Source organism: Lacerta agilis, chromosome 3 (genome assembly GCF_009819535.1).
Source record: "Lacerta agilis isolate rLacAgi1 chromosome 3, rLacAgi1.pri, whole genome shotgun sequence".
Classification (NCBI taxonomy): domain Eukaryota; kingdom Metazoa; phylum Chordata; class Lepidosauria; order Squamata; family Lacertidae; genus Lacerta; species Lacerta agilis.
In genome coordinates, this window is record NC_046314.1 from 23,778,505 (window position 1) to 23,795,437 (window position 16,933).

The 16,933-nt window shown below is 40.5% G+C and overlaps 1 protein-coding gene across 3 annotated transcripts in view; it reads right to left on the reverse strand.

The window, feature by feature from the left end:
* Positions 1–16,933, reverse strand: part of PXDN (peroxidasin) — a 76,089-nt gene that overhangs the window by 41,447 nt on the left and 17,709 nt on the right. For 2 of the 3 annotated variants that reach the window (XM_033143023.1, XM_033143025.1), the window contains exons 2-4: positions 8,723–8,794; positions 7,942–8,013; positions 1,709–1,780 (exon numbers count right to left, since the gene is read on the reverse strand). In XM_033143023.1, coding sequence (XP_032998914.1) covers positions 1,709–1,780; positions 7,942–8,013; positions 8,723–8,794 — 216 coding nt within the window. The remainder of the gene's footprint in view (positions 1–1,708; positions 1,781–7,941; positions 8,014–8,722; positions 8,795–16,933) is intronic. The other variant, XM_033143024.1, reaches the window with a different exon arrangement.

Sequence of the window (16,933 nt, forward strand, 5' to 3'; positions counted from 1 at the left end):
TGGCATTAGGCATTCGTACAAACAAATACACACTGACAAAATATTTAACTACCACACCCAAAAATTCTCCATGCGCTATTCTGCAGAAATTCAGCTATATCTGATGGGATACTAACACAGCAGAATCATGCTGTTGTCTACTGCACAACTGAAATTTAAAATGCTGTGGCAGGGATGGGCAACTTGTGGCTTTCTACAGATCACTGGATTGTGGCTCCCAACATCCTTGACCATTGGCTATGCTGGCTGGGACTGATGGAAGCTCATCAAACATACTGTACATAGTTAAATCTATAACTGAATCTATCACAGCACTAAGGATTATTGCGGTTTCACACACCCACAGCCAAAATGTACTCTTGTACCCTTGAAATCCACAAGGAGTTTAGTTTTCCGTAGGTTGCAGGGTGTGCTCCCCAGCTATATTTTTCAACACTGTATTTAGAGTTTTCCTCTGTTTGATGCAGGGTGGATAAAAATCAATGATTTTTTTTTAAAATTTTTTTTTATTTAAATCAGATTTTTTTTTAAAAAAAAAAAACCAGATATTTAAAATAAAATGCTTTTGGAGGAAAAATCTTTCTAAAGGTAGTTTTCTATTTAAGTTACTTTATAGTCCAAAGGCTATTCATCAGGAAATAAGAATTTGTTTTAAGTTTGTCATGTGTGCTAAAACTCAGTCTGGTTTTTTTAAAAAACAACAACAACACGTTTAACCACATCAGTTAACAAACATGGATACATATGCTATAATGTTATTGTTTTAGTTAAATAAATTGCTTAAATTGTTATTAAGGAAATGATTGTTTTTCTCCTTCCAATAAAGTACAGCAGACAAGTTGTCCAAATATAAACAGTTTACTTATTAAGCCTCACAATAATTTAATAATTATATGTCTATGAATTTCTAATAATATAACCAATTCAGTAATTTTTGATATAACTGTAAAAACTACTCTGATAATTTATTATTCCAAAAATGAAACCTTCATCTGGTTGTAAATATTAAGAATATACCAGCAAGAATGAGTCTTTCTGTTAAAAAATAAAAATAAATCAAGTCTTACTGATTATTGATTTAAATCAAGCCTTACTGACTAGTGATTTAAATCAAGCCTTACTGACTAGTGATTTAAATCAAGCCTTACTGACTAGTGATTTAAATCAAGCCTTACTGACTAGTGATTTAAATAAAGTCTTACTGACTAGTGATTTAAATCGATTTGATTTAAATCAAATCCATCCTGGTTTGATAAGCCAAAAGCATACCAAAATTAAAAAATACTTTAATTGCAAAAAGTATAGGGTGGGGAAAAATCAGAACATAAATTCTACCTGGTTATAATGAGGCAATCAAAAAGTTAATTCCACAAAATTCAAAACTGTAAAGTATTTGTAAGAAACAGAAGAACTGGATCCTAATACATGTTTTAATTCTTGTTGCTATACTTGAGTCTGCTCACGTTAAGTCATTATAAAGTGAACGGATAGCCTTGAGATGTAAATAACAAATACAATATGAACACAGACAGAATGAATTTTGACAGACACGTTTTCTGCGTGCCACTAATTGCAACCACGTTGAGACTAGAAACCCATTCCGTGCAGACATGCAAGGCATGCAGGCAAGAAATGTCAACCAAAAAACGTGCACTTTTTCTCTGAGGCAACCAAGCAGATGACAGCACAGAAGAGAAAAGGCACTTACAGTTGTTCTAGAGAGGCAAGTCCTTTAAATGCTTGCCTGTCAATTGACTGGATTTCATTCTTGTACAAATAGCTGAAACAAGAAACAATCAGTAATATTAGTATACACAAACGAGAGCTACATTAATGTGGGATGGAATTAAGGCGACACGTGAGGACAGTTTTCCAAATACATATTAGAAAGCAACAAAACAAGACATGTATACACACCAAAAACATTTTTATTTTTATTTTACAGTATTTTTTTTTAACTTGAGCATCTGCCTGCCATGGTCTCTGGGAGCCAAATAAGATATTGTGCAGGATTCAAAAATGACACACCCAAATAGATTTTGGTTCTTTTTGCTCTTCTGGAAATGTATCTCCACAGAATTCATTAGCAGATTTGTGGAGCATCTTTAAAGGCATGAAATACAACAATTATCCTTTTTTTTTTTTTACTGGACTGAGACAAACTATTATCGCAATTCTAGTTAAGTAATGTTTCTACTGATATTCAATTATCAGAAAGTGCTTCATCCCAGCCAAAGGATCATTGCTCCATTCTCACAAAAACATTAACAGATCAAAAATTATAGCCAAATGAATATACAACCCAAATATGCGAAACGCTGGTCCATCGGACTTTAGTTAATTTAACCCTTAAAACTCTCAAAGGCCACGAAACAAGGTAAATGTTACTGGGGAGGAGTTTTACAAGATCACTAACAAATTTGCTGGTACAGAGAGCTCCTATTTAATGATTAATTTCGAATAGATTTTAAAAAAGCAAAGCTCCTGTGCCTTTGAGAGTTGCGTAGAAGAGATTTCAGCAGGTATACCTTGTATTGACAAGGTACACCTGCTAAAACTTATTGTTCTACACAACAAATAAAGGTGCAGGAGCCCCATCCTCTTTTACACCCAACCACCCTAATTTATAATAGACTACATCACGGGGATGTGTGCAAACCTCTTGCTAAATAGCCACAGACGTAAGATGGAAACTGAAAGGTTCAAAAATGTCACTCCAATCACAGAAAAGAGGACAGCATGACTGAAACTTTCCCTTCATATGTTAACTTGATTCATTATTCCGACACCAGAGAATGATTCACACACACACACAGAAAAAGAGAGAGAGAGAGAGAGAATGCATAAAACTACATAAAAGCTGCATACCATCTTACATACCAGTACATTAAACAGTGGTTTCCAGAAACAAAAGTTTTTGTTAAGCTTGTGTCTTGCTTCTTGAACACTTTCAATGCACTCACAGTGTGCTTTTGGGGGTAGGCCACAGCATGTATTTTTCAATCTTACTCTTCTCTTAGGCAGGTTATTAAAATGCCTCTGTCTTAAGATAGTTAATTAAGTATTTAACTGAAGAGGCTTTTCTCTTCAGGCAACTGGGATACAGCAGCAGCTCCTATTTAAGGCTCCGTCTAAGAATGACAGCTGCTGAAGCAACATCTGAGTTCTGTTCTTACAGAGAGCCTGAGCCCTTCACAGAGCTGTCCAGGGTACCACCAAAGTACTCCTCAGCATATTGCTGAAGAGAGAACAGTTACCACGCATAAAGCCCTAGCCAGGGCTTTCCCCCCAGCTGGAACTCACTGGAACTCAGTTCCAGCACATCTCAGGTGGGCGCCATTACCATTATAAGAGAACAAGGGAGGCACTTCTTTTTCTAGAAAAAATTGCACTTTATCATTTCTATAACATACTAAATTAGCAACATACTTTATCTTACTTGTGATAAGAACAACCCTATGAGTTGGGCCACTATCAGTTCAACAACCAAAAATATTTTTAACTGTCCTGATCACAGAACTTAAAAAGTCTCATTTGCAACATAACCTTGAGTACTTCAGCTATGTTCTTAGGCCTTTCAACAGCTACGTGTTTCCTAGTGTTTTCAAGTTCTATCAATCAAACAAATTTTACAGGTCAGTTAGGTCACAGCAAGCAAAACAAAGCGATAGCTAGTCCTATGCAATGATATTTCTCACTAATAACTGCTATGTTCCTGTTTGGATATGTTATGGACAGTAACCAGCAGGAGAAACTATTCTGTGCTTCTAGATCTGACACTGACTGCCACAGGGCTAAGGGGGTGGGGGTGGGGATATAAACTGCCACCTTCACAGTTGCAACATTAGCTTCATTGGATAATTGACCAGGGTCAAATAACAGGCAGTCAACTGACCGGTACGATAATCCTATTTGTACTAGTTTCCTTGTTATTTCACAGAGGAAGCCAAACCTCTGCCAGTTCACCATTCTTCTAACCGCACAGCATTCTAATCAATGAAAATGTAACACGGCTCAACAGGCTGCTCAATGGAAGATGTAGTTACTATACCAGTGTGATATTATGGAAATATTTCTTCTTGCTTTTAGATTTTAAACCTTCATCAAGAAAAGCAGTTTAAAATGTATTTTTATTGAAGATTTCTTGATTTACAAAGTATCTGCAGTGTCTCTCTCTCTCGTATTTTTTCCATGTATCATTTTTACAAATCAGTTTCATTTGTTGAGACATTAGGAAGAAAAGGGGTAAAGAGGTGAAGCAGTTCTATTGTTGCCGACTGTGTCTTGCTTCTTAAAAACAGGGAGACAGGGAAGTGTGGAATGTTAAAACAAGGTCAACGCCTTTTCACAAACTCCATCACAAGGGAATTTCCATTATCTTAAAAATGTATCCCATATATTTAGTGCCTGAAATCTACATCAAGAAAAACGAATCATGCCTAAAATTTAATTCATGGGTAAAGGAAAAGGGATCCCTGACCACTAGGTCCAGTTGCGGCACTCATCTCGCTTTATTGGGCGAGGGAGCCGGCATACAGCTTCCTGGTCATGTGGTACTTAAAACCAAATTTACTGATACAATTGCGTTATAGACGGTGGCTTAAATGTCTTATAATAATAATAATAATAATAATAATAATAATAATGCTATGAGCATATTAATACACAAATATTTCTTGTTTCACAGAACTTCTACCATTCAAGAAGAGTAATCAGGGTGTCAAAGGTACCTTGTGCCTAAGAACACAAGACATCATTTCTTTCCCCGTCTACTAAAACAGGGATGTCCAACAGGTTGATCGCAATATACTGGTAGATCCCCGTGAGGTTTTGGTATATCGCAGTTGGTTGCCAGGCCCAGGCCCCTTCCCTTAAAAAAGCTCAACAACTTTGCCTTGTACCCCTCCCTCCAAAAACGGGGCTTTCTTCCACCCTAAAAAAAGCTCAACAAATTTGACCTGAACCCCCAAAAAGGTGGTAGATCACTGGCAGTTTTTAATTCCGTGAGTAGATCACAGTCTCTTGGGAGTGGGCCACCCCTGTTAAAACATTGGAATATTTTTACAATACTACCAGGAACGTATGTAGTCTGTTTCTTTAGATTTATACCTCCAGCAGACAAATTACATTATTTAACAATTTCCCACAAGTAGCTTGCAGCCCACTATTTGTAAGGGAATGTGGTCCTCAATGGGAGGTTCCCCATTCTTGCCATAAAGAAGCAGGAATGCAATTATTTCAGCTTGCAGATTTCACCTATTTCTTTAAATGTGACTTATTGTTGTATAAGGGGGGGGGGGGTGTGGTGGCCACCCAAACTCTCATACACACCTGACTCCCATCTATCCAGTCACACTCACATAAACACACACCACTCATCTCTCCACCCATCTGCCACCATTTATTCTTCTTCACAGACACAGATATGTGGATCTATCCACTCAGTCATCCATACACAAACGCAGCCTTCACTACAACCTGCATTAGAGCAAAACCTCCCATTGATTCCAACAGGAGTTCTTCCCCCACCACAATAAAAATGCCAACCATTGGGAAAACACACTCTGGATCAAGCCCCTGCATAGAGGTAGAAGGGGCTTTAAGCCTTTGCCCCTCCCTGTGTTCTGGATCTGGATCAGGCCTCCCACATCTGCAGTTTACATTGCCCAAAAGGAATCATTCATTTCAATGAGTTGTGCGTGCGTGTGCATGTGTGTGTTGCAAACTGCAGGTGCCAGGGCCCGAAACTGGACCAGGACCCCCCCAGAAGACATTGAGCAACTCTGTCTTTGCTCCCCCACTTGTGATCCCGTGGGCCCCCAGAAACAGAAATCAGTGTTGCCAAAAAAGTTTCCCATCAAAATAATAGATTGGTTTTTGGGCAATGCAAACTGCAGATGTGGCAGACCCAGTCTGGACTGGGGGTGCAGTGCAGGGAAAAAGTTTACGCTTCTACACTCACACCGGGGTAGGTGTCAGCAGCTGCAATTCCTCCAGAAGACTAGGAGGAAATTAGGACAAGGAGCAGAAGCCCCAGATGTGAAGCCTCCAAGGGGCGCATCCAGTTTCCCAGGTGGAAGTTCCCTAGTCCTACCCTATAGCCTCATTATGAGCCCTTTCCTGCTTTGACTTCTATTTACAATGCTGGTTTATCAGTACTGCATACACTCTTGAAAGAATCCTTTTACCTACACCAGCGTCTTATAAAAGAAAGATTTAGAATCTGTCAAATTCTTTCTAATATAATTTGTTGGGTTTGGTTTTTTGTCATCGCATTTACACCTACTGTACTGTTCTCTTCAGTGCAGTTATTAGTAATGTGTTTAGTAATGTATTTGTGAATTATGAATATTCACAATACTATCGTGTGTATTATATTTCAGAAAATGCTTCAAGGTATCTCTCTGTTGTGCAACTGTATTAAATCAACCAAAGTGCTTTAACACATGTATAATTAAAATACACAATTAAATCCAATTCTTTTCTTAAGGAATTAGGACCGCTCAACAGTTTCCTGAATTTGAAAGATTCATCACCAAAAGAGAATTTTTACAGGTGCTAAGTATTTGGTGGTCCACAGTATGGTTATTAAGGATTTCATATGTGCTTGTGACATTTTCATTTTGCTTATATTTTGAAATGTTTTAACAAAGATTCTATTAGCATATATCTGGGTCTCTAATTAGCATGTAAAGGTAAAGGTAAAGGGACCCCTGACCATCAGGTCCAGTCGTGTCCGACTCTGGGGTTGCGGTGCTCATCTCGCTCTATAGGCCGAGGAGCCGGCGTTTGTCTGCAGACAGCTTCCGGGTCATGTGGCCAGCATGACAAAGCCGCTTCTGGTGAAACCAGAGCCGCGCACGGAAACGCCGTTTACCTTCCCGCCGGAGCGGTCCCTATTTATCTACTTGCACTTTGACGTGCTTTCGAACTGCTAGGTGGGCAGGAGCTGGGACCGAGCAACGGGAGCTCACCCCGTGGCAGGGATTCGAACCGCCGACCTTCTGATCAGCTAGCCCTAGACTCTGTGGTTTAACCCACAGCGCCACCTGGGTCCCAATTAGCATGTAGATTGTTGTAAAACTCCGGCTTTTATATATGCTCTGACAATATTGTCTGTATGAAGTTACACTACGGCTGATGCAGATTTCTAACCCCAAACTCACACAAAAACCCAAAACCAAACAACAACAACCCAAATGGAGGCTAAAGCACACACACAAAATATTGAATTTAAGAGAAAGTACGAGACCATAACTTGCCAATAATCCTCAAATGGAATTATATGTAACCTTAATATTTTTTTCAGAACTACTGTCAATGGGAAGACAAATCTCACCCAAGGCTGGAACATGTTGGTTAAGAAAAATACATACTGAACCATAAAGTTATCAGCTTGAATCATGCAACACTTTACAGGACATAACATTTAGTATTCACACTGAAATAAATTGAAGATCCCCACTCTTCTTTGGTATTCTAGGAACACTACAGTAATCTAGATTTCTTACCTACAACCATGCCACAAATGGAGACTTAGCATCTCGTACACACAACTGACTGAAATACCATAAACAAAGCTTTAAAATGCACATGCAGATGCCAGCATAATGACATGGTATGTGATGCTAAGTTAGCCACACTAACATTAAAATTAAGTATCTTCTTAACACCTGTTTGTTGGTGTGGTGTGTCTTGCGCTGTTATGGTGCACTGAAAATTCTATGTGTAAAATATATTTTTGAAGCTCATAGCAATTGATTCTTAATACTAATACGCTGAGGAGTTCTGGATTATGTGAAATAAGCAGCACAGAAACTGCTATCATTTTCATAATCCTATTCAATTTCCAAACAGTTTAGAAATGAAAAAATAGCATTTTTCCATACTGTGCAATATAAACATCGTACCTACTTTCTTTATAAAAGCATTTCAACTTACAGATATTTTAGATTTTCAAGGTCTTCGAATGCTCCAGTAGGTATTCTTTTAATGTGATTGTTATTCAGAAGTCTAGAAAATAAATGAAAATGGTTCTTTACTTTTTCCCCCTTCCTCAGAGTACATTTTCCTGAGAAACTGCAACTGCACCACACAGAAACAAAATCAGAATGAGCTTAAAGTGATTTCTTACAACTGTTAGTTGAAATTCATTATGCTTTTCAAAATCTTTCTAAACTGTCTGGGTTCAATTGAGAGAGCTGTTTAAATTACCGAGAAAGGAAAAGATCGTTCATCATCATGCACTGCAGTAACATTCGACAATTTGGAATAAATTTAAGAAGTTTTCCTACAAACCAGACCGAAGCAGGCAACTGACAGCTTACTCACTACTGTGTGACATTTTCATGGAATCACAGGACTGGAAGAAACTTCGAAGATATTCTATTCCAATCCGCTGCCAATGCAAGGATTCACTAAACTAAAACAGCATCTCTCTTGGGTTGCAATCCAGCATTTACTTAAAAGCCTCTATTAAAACTAGAAGATGACTTTCTACCAACTGAAAGCTGGAATTGCCTTTTGTGTCCAGTCACATGGTAACAACAACCAATTTGGTTTGTATTGAAAATTCTAACTGGGTGTATCACCTAAACTTTTTGATGGGAGTCTAATAGTATCTGGGGGACCACAGGTTTCCCCACCCCAGCTGTAAATATTATAATAAATTGTTAAACTGCTTACAAAAGGGAAAGTAGCTTTTATGAGGGATGAAACTTACAAGGTGTTCAGATTCTTAAGCCGTCTAAATGCACCAGGCTGGATTTCTTTAATCCTATTAAACCGCAGGTCCCTGTTGAAGAAACAAATTAGACTCATTAGTATAGAGATTACCATTTCAGGTCAGATTTCAATGATCTTAAAACAAAAAAAAAAAACCTTTGCTACCAACTTTGCTATATGTATATATTTCTCAATCCCCCTTGCTCTAATCAAAAGAGTATTCTTCAAAGAAAATGAAGCCTGTTTTGTAAACAAATAATCAAATTTAAGTAAGAATTTAACACTCAGCCTAAATAAAACTGAAAGCCTTTTATGGTAACATGAACAAATGTCACTTTGCTCAGGTGGTACAAAATAACTAATTGCTCCAGTGTTGAATCACAATAAAGCCTAGCCAACACTACGGATAATTAGTTAAACACTTGCTGATAATTAGTTAATCACAGCAGCTGTCAACTAAAGAATGCCTTTGTTTACTGCTACTAAAACAGCATTTCCCTCTCCAAATACCTACTGAGCTTTGGAAAGTTCAGTGTATTGAGAAACAGTCTGCAAGGCCTGTTGCTTTAAAATGGATGTAAATATACTCTCACACTTGCATAATAAATGCAAGGAGATAAAAACATTGCACATAGTTCTGTGACTAGAATAGTTCACATATGGCCCCCTTGAGGAAAAAAATGAGACAATCTTAATACTTCTCATAACTGAAAAAGTTTACATAATTATGGTTAAAATAATCTAGAGTGAGCCGAATGAAACCTATGGAAATTCTGTCCACATCTATCTATATCACCACTCGTCTACAGTTGCAACAACACCCCACACAACATGTTGGTGCACAGTGATGCATGTTGGGAAGAGTTCAGCAATCGCAACAACCCATCACTTCACAAACTTGAATACTGAAGCATTTAGAGCAGGCATAGGCAAACTCGGCCCTCCAGATGTTTTGGGACTACAACTCCCATCATCCCTAACTAACAGAACCAGTTACCAGGGATGATGGGAATTGTAGTCTCAAAAGATCTGCAGGGCCAAGTTTGCCTATGAGTGATTTAGAGAGATAAAATATGTGTTGGGCATGGATGAGCATCGGCTGCTTTACAAAATAAGGATTTCGCACATAGTTGGCTGAAAGTAACTCATGTCTTGGATGGGGAAAAGAGGTTCTATGAAAGTGAGTTTCAAATAAAGAAGAACACACATTCATATTGTAAAAAACAAGACACAAAGTGATACCTATTTGATCTAATTAGTCCATCTTTCAGTTAAAACCCTGAGCTTAACACCACAAAATGCAGGAGAATATGTATACCTCTCGGCACTAACATCTGGAATTCACCAGCATACTTTCCATATAATGATATCTTCAAAATCTTGGAACTGAGTAAATCAGGGAGCTTATGTTTTCTTTGGACACTTTTTGTTCTTCCATTAAAAAAGATAGCGTACTATGTCTTTGCAGCATGTTTACGTTTGAATAGCGTACTATCCACTGGGAAAAAAACTGCCCAGGGGGCAAACTTATCTTTCTGCATATGCCAAGTTTTCAGACATTATATACAATCTCTTCTCTTTTGTTTCTGCTTTTGCCCTGTTTCTGGGGGTGGGGTCAACATGAAAATTATCCTTTACAAGTTCTTTACTCACGGACGGAGCAAATTTCAAAACAATTGTTCCACGGTTTTATGTCCTATTTGGGAGAAAGGAATGAACACAGGGGTTTCCATTCAAGAACCACAATCAACAGGAAGAAAAGTTGCTTTAAAGGGAAATAAGATTTCGAACACCTTAAAATAGGGTAGATAGGAGATATAGCTGTTATCGCCACCTGCACCGCCCAATTTACTGAGAAGCACCTAACATAGACAATGGTTTGTTTTCCAGGCAAATAACAAAAGATCTGCAAGCACCAGCAAGACTACATTGCTTGTGTTTACTTTATTCTTTTTAAATTCTTATTCAAGGTCACTGAAACAGGAAATAGTCGCCCGCACAGCAAAAATGAGCAAGCAGGGAGTGGGGGGAGGAATCATATAAAATATGTTATATAAAACCAAGGGCAGCTAAGTGCCGCTTGTTCCACTGCAAACCAGTTAGAAATAATGTTATGCCTGTAGTTATGAATACAACCTCCCTCCCTACAGGCCCTCTTGGGTTGTAGTATCCTGTGAGTTTGGGAAGGCGACTCATTGCAGGAAGAAGCCTAGCACAGTCTGCCCTAAAACCAGGAACAAAGAGGAGTCATGGGAACTTCTACAGCAGCATCTACTGTATCTGTGAAACGGCAAACCCAGCATAGCTGCTAGCAGGGCCGGTGCTAGGGTTTTTTGCGCCCTAGGCAGATCACCTTCTGGCACCCCGCCCCGCCCTCCTGCCAATCATATTTCAAACACAGATGACTCTCGAGAAGCCCAGGCTCAGCTTGGTGGCTTCCTGCGAGGAGGCCAGGAACGCTTGCTCTGTGGAGAAGGGCAGGGGGGTGAAGGAGGGCTGCCCTGCAGGGGTGTCGAGGGGAAAGCCACCCTGCACCCTCTGCTGGCCAATGGCTGCCTGGCCTCGCTGGGGGCAGCCGATCCCGGGGGTCCCTGCAGCCTCGTGCCCCCTCCCCGTCCCTGGAGACAGAAAGGGCCCCAAGGGGCCTCCGCTGCAAGGCGGCACCTACTGAGGGCCTCCCAGAAGCGCCCAGCCTTGAAGCCTCCGGCGCCCTCCCAGCTCTCGCCGCCTGCAAGAGAAGCATGCCTCTGAGCGCATGCAGAGCACCGCCACGTCCGCCCCCGAAGGCCGCGTGCACCTCGCAGCTCGCCCAGCACCGCACGCAGAGCCTCCCGCACCCGCTGCAGCGCTGCCAGCCCCGGAGGAGACCCGGAAAGCCTGCGAGGAGACGCCGCCATTGCCGCACGCACAAAAGAGGAGCAGGCGCTGGACCAGCGCCCCGCCGCACTTCTGGCTCCCCAGTGCCTGCGGGAAGCAGAGCGAGGCTCCCGGCGCGGGTAGGGGAGGCTGCACGGCAGGCAGAAAGGCAACTGGTCGAACTGGCCAGCGCCCCCTCCATATCATTCCAAATGCTGAGAAGCGTTGACCACATTTCACCCTATTTCTAATACATTACAATTTTTCAACCAATGCTATGCAAGCCCATGCTCACTACGTACAAGTTAGTTTTGGGTAACCTACCAATCCTTGGGTCACCTTCTCCTTTAATTCTGCAACTGCACTCACTTTTCCAATTTCTGGCACAGGTGATTGTGGTTGCTACCGTTAAGTTCATCAAAAACACTCTTTGGTATTTATAGCTTACCTAATACTTACCAAGATTATTTTTGTTTCTTTTTGAAGCCTTTGTCCAGTTGATCCTTTTATAAACACTTTGCCTACTTTAGCCAATTCCACCAGATAAGCGCAACACAAATTATATGCACGGCACATTCCCAATAAATAAATGCATTAACTTTGTGCATTCTACTTTGTTTCTATAGCATTGTATAAAGAATGTTATATGGAAGCTCTTTTAAATTTAAACACGATGAAAATTCATCTTCTGCTAGAATATTACTTTCCATTTTTGGACAGACATATCATGTCCCATTTCTCTATCCCATTAATGCTTAAAACGGGTCTTCTCTGCTCTGAGTTATTTCCAGTACTGTATTTTTGCAGTAATTTTTTTTTGGCATCCCTTTTACTAAATAGCTTTCCTGTTATAGAATGATGTCTTATTGAATTATTTTCTCTCAAATAATTATCTTTATTCATACATTAATTGCATGAAGGAGCTTTACCCAGTGACTGAGGAGCAGGGCTTAGTCCCCAAATGTCCATCTGTCGGCATGGATGTCTGCCTGCACAGAGGAAGCCTATATCTGAGTAGATGCAGGGAGAAAGGAAATCCATAGCTGCCCAGTGGGCAGGGCTAGTGGCATACATGATGCTCAGGGTGGGAACAGCAGTAAGGGGCCCCTTCAAGTGACTGCTTTTCAGCTTTCCTTGCAGTTTCTCATACAGTCGTACCTTGGATCCCGAACGCCTTGATACTCGGACATTTTGGCTCCTGAACACCGCAAACCCGGGCGTGTTCTGGTTTGCAAACGTTCTTTGGAACCCAAACATCTGATGGGACTTCCCATTGGCTGCAGGACCTTTGGTTTCCGAACGTTTTGGAAGTCGAACGGACTTCCGGAACGGATTCCATTCGACTTCCAAGGTATGACTGCATTTGACTGGAACAACGAAGAAATGTGTTTACAGTGGTTACACAGCCACATCCTTTTGCCATAATCAGTATCGCCAGTTTTCCCCAAAGTCTTGTTTGTGTGAAAGTGCCTTATTTCTACTCTGTTCACTATTGTATAGTATTGTATGTTGATGGCGCAACAGTTCTGCAATGGAGAGTTTCAGTCTGAACTGTTCATGGTATTGATCTGTTATGGCTTTTATCTTGCTTGGTTTTCTTTGGGGTGGGGGAATCTGTTTCATTTTCTCCTTTTGCTTGTCAAAAGAAAGACTAGTGAATAGATTTGTTAGCTAGTTGATTCTGTATTAACTTAGTAGCCCTGCTCAGATACAACTCCAACAAGAAACCCAGAAGAGTGGGAAGAATTTGTAATCTGTGTCAGTATATCCCCCATCCCCCCACCCCGTTATGAAAACAGGACACAGGTGCGAACAAATAAATAAATATAAGCTTTATAAAATTGAAACAACATGGGTTTGGTGTATAGGAGAATAACTCCTGCCAATATTCTAAGCACCCGTAAAACTCTATGTTTATATGTGCCAAGAGAATGGATTTTGGACCTATTCTAGATCCTCCTCTGCCTACAACTATGCATCTTTGGCCATTTCCCCAGCTCTTCAAACTCACATTGGGAGATTTTGTGCCTTGTATTTTTGGCAGCAGTCTGAACAGGCCCCAATGAAGACTTTTTCAGTTTATCTCCATCCTCAACCACTTCCCTACTTTTCCTATAAACAGCAGGGACCCTATCTCATGGGAAGGATAGAAAATGCTATTTAGCATTAAGAGGACGGTATGCTATATAAACAAGAGGGTAGCCATGTTCACTTTTCAAAAGTTTATAGGCTTTATTTTATATTAAAGGCCAACCACCACCACAGCTTGTATATTGAAGTAAATAAAATATCAATAAAACGCAATAAAACAAAAACACCAGCAACTCCTATGAACACCAGAAAAACAACAACGCCAGACTAAGGCTAAGAGATACCAAAAGACTGAAAAGATAACACAGACAGCACTAGAGGAGCTTTCCAGCTTTCCAGAATGTGTCAAAGGTGGGGTGCCACAACTGAGAAGGCCCTACACTGGGCCTCTGATCACTTTAGAACATGAGACTCTTAATCTCAGGGTTGTGGGTTCAAGCCTCACATTGGGCAAAAGATTCCTGCATTGCAGGGGTATGGACTAGATTACCCTTGTGGTCCCGTCCAACTCTATCTCACTTGGAATGTAGCAGGAGGGCTCGTAAAAGCTGAGAGCACTGTGTGGTTTCACTGGTTTTAGCTTCATCCATACGATTTGGCTATATAATAATTCATGAAAAGGGGTGAACCATTGAGCTGGTTTGCATGTAAAGCTAAACCAAACTATGGCTTAGTGCAAACATGTGGATTCTCAAGAGGAGACTGTGGCCACATTGTTGCTCCTCCAGTCCTCCTGCTGAAAGCAGGGATGAGGCTTCGCTTTCCCATCCTTTCCACCTGGCTGCTGGGGCCCTGGGAAAGTATCTGTTAATGCATGTGCGCCACTGAGCGTGCAAGTAAGCCTCAGGATCTAGAGCCTGTTATGACTGCTCTCTCTGTGTGTACACAAACAGTAAAAAGAAGCACAGAGCAGCCACCACCCGGCAAGATTTCCTTTAGTTTATCATAACGAATATGCAAAATGAAACCGAGCATCTTCCAAATACAAGTGATGAACCACAAAAGACAACAAAACAAACAAACATCTAACCTATAGTCGAAGTAAGAAAATGAAGGAGAAGATTTTTAAGCAACCAGGATAACCATAAGCTGCTACCCACACACATTCTGCAGTATGTGGTCAGCTCTAATCACCAACATCTGACACAGACCTCCAGCCACAGCTGTGTTTTCCTGTTAGGCAGCAGAAGTAGAGCCCTGCAGCAACAAACCGAGGGCTTATTCTTGAGCAGCATATTGTTTCCCACAATGGCCAGCCAGCTGATGATTCTGGGATGCCTCAGGCAGTGAGAATGATGGCAATAAACCTATTGCTTATCCCCCAGAAATTGACATTCAAAGAGGTGGGTTTTTTTGTTTTTGTTTTTTTAGCAATGACCACCTCATCTAAGCCAGCAGCCACCTCTGCATCTCGAGGCCCTGAATTCCATGCTAAGTATGCCTTGCATGAAGAAGTACTTTTTGCCAACTAATTTTCACTGGCTGTCATCTAATCCTACTGTAATGAGAACAAAAAGTGTCGGGGAATCTAGCCACTTTCTCTCCAACATTTTATAGACCTGCATTGTCTTCTCTCTCCATATCATTTAAATAATAATTAATTTTTTTAAGCGCTAAAGGTTTGATATTTGTCTCATATGGAAGGTGCAACACCCCTTTGACTATTTTAGTTCTGTTTTTCCTACACCTTTTATAGCTGAACACCTATTAATGTAGGGTGACCCTATACAGTGTAACATCAGGATTCCCCAAACTTGGGTCTCCGGCTGTTTTTGGACTACAATTACCATCATCCCTGACCACTGGTTCTGCTAACTGGGGGTGATGGGAGTTGTAGTCCAAAAACAGCTGGAGACCCAAGTTTGGGAAATCCTGATAAACATAACAAGGGATAGCCAACAGGGACCTCCAAATGTTGTTTGGACTCCTAAATGCCCCATAGCCAACAGTCAAGGATGATACGGGTTGTGGTCCAAGAACATCTGAAGAGGGGCACATTGACAACCCCTCGCTATATACAATATCCCAAATGCAGGGCTAAGAGACTGAGCGATAAATCAGTAAGTCCCTGGTTTGAATCCCACCTCTGCCATGAACTCAATTGGTCTTAGGCAATCCCTCCTAAGCCTCAGTCTCCCATCTGGAATTTAGGAAATAATAATACTGACTTGCCTTACAGAGTTGTTGTAAGGGTTGCAAAATGATTGTTGTTGTTGTTTATTCCCAAGCATGGACTTTTCTGCTGCTGCTGCTGCTGCTACATGAGGTGATTTTTTTAATTGAACACTCCACAAGGACTCCAAAATCATTTCACTGGATCAGTGTATATGTGTGGTTGATTTGAGGAGAGGCGCAGGCAGGGGTCCCAATGCGAATCACTCAAAAGAATGGACAGGAATCAATTAGTTCCTTTGTAGGACAATTATTTAATTCAGTTAATTAGATAATGTCACTGATCTAGTTCCTGTTTGAACAGATGCTCTTGATGAGCCCTAAACTCAACAAATTAAAACAATTCCTCCACTCGGCAGCAGAACACACACAATGAGAGGATGTATTTACTTTACAAATGCAGACTGAATATTACAGGGATCTTAATAGTGAAGCAATTATCATTGCCTAGTCTCTTATGTCACCCTGACACCATCCTCCTATTCTTTGTTCTCCTTGTCAGTCTGATCTCATGCAAAGCTATATACTCTGTTCTAGGAAGTATATATGGCTAAAATGATATGGTCAGGATGTGCAAATTAATACATTTCTTTTATCTGTTTTGACATAAATTTGGGACATGGGTTGGAATTGAATTTTAATTGGGAATTTTCATATTGCTAACATCGACTATACACCTGCTATTGATCCAAGAACTAACTATATGGCAGCCCAGAAATGAGGGTCAGAGGAAGTTTAGACGGTGATATGACTGGTGCCTTTAAAACGTCATGAGGAGTAAAGCAAGGCTGCATTCTGGCTCCCACTCTTTTTAACTTTTATATTAATGATTTGCTGTCATATTTAGCCAATGCGTACTTCCCCTCTCCAATAATTAGGAACAGAAAGATCTCAATCTTGATGCATGCAGATGATTTAGTGCTCCTCTCTCTTTCCCTGTTGGGCCTCAAAAATCTCCTGGAGGTGTTCAGTACATACTGTAAACAGGAAAGCCTATCTATAAATTACTCTAAGACCAAGATAATGGGTTTTGGCAAACACAGTCCTAGATATAAATGGTACAGCAAGCTACAAAACAAACTCGCTCATT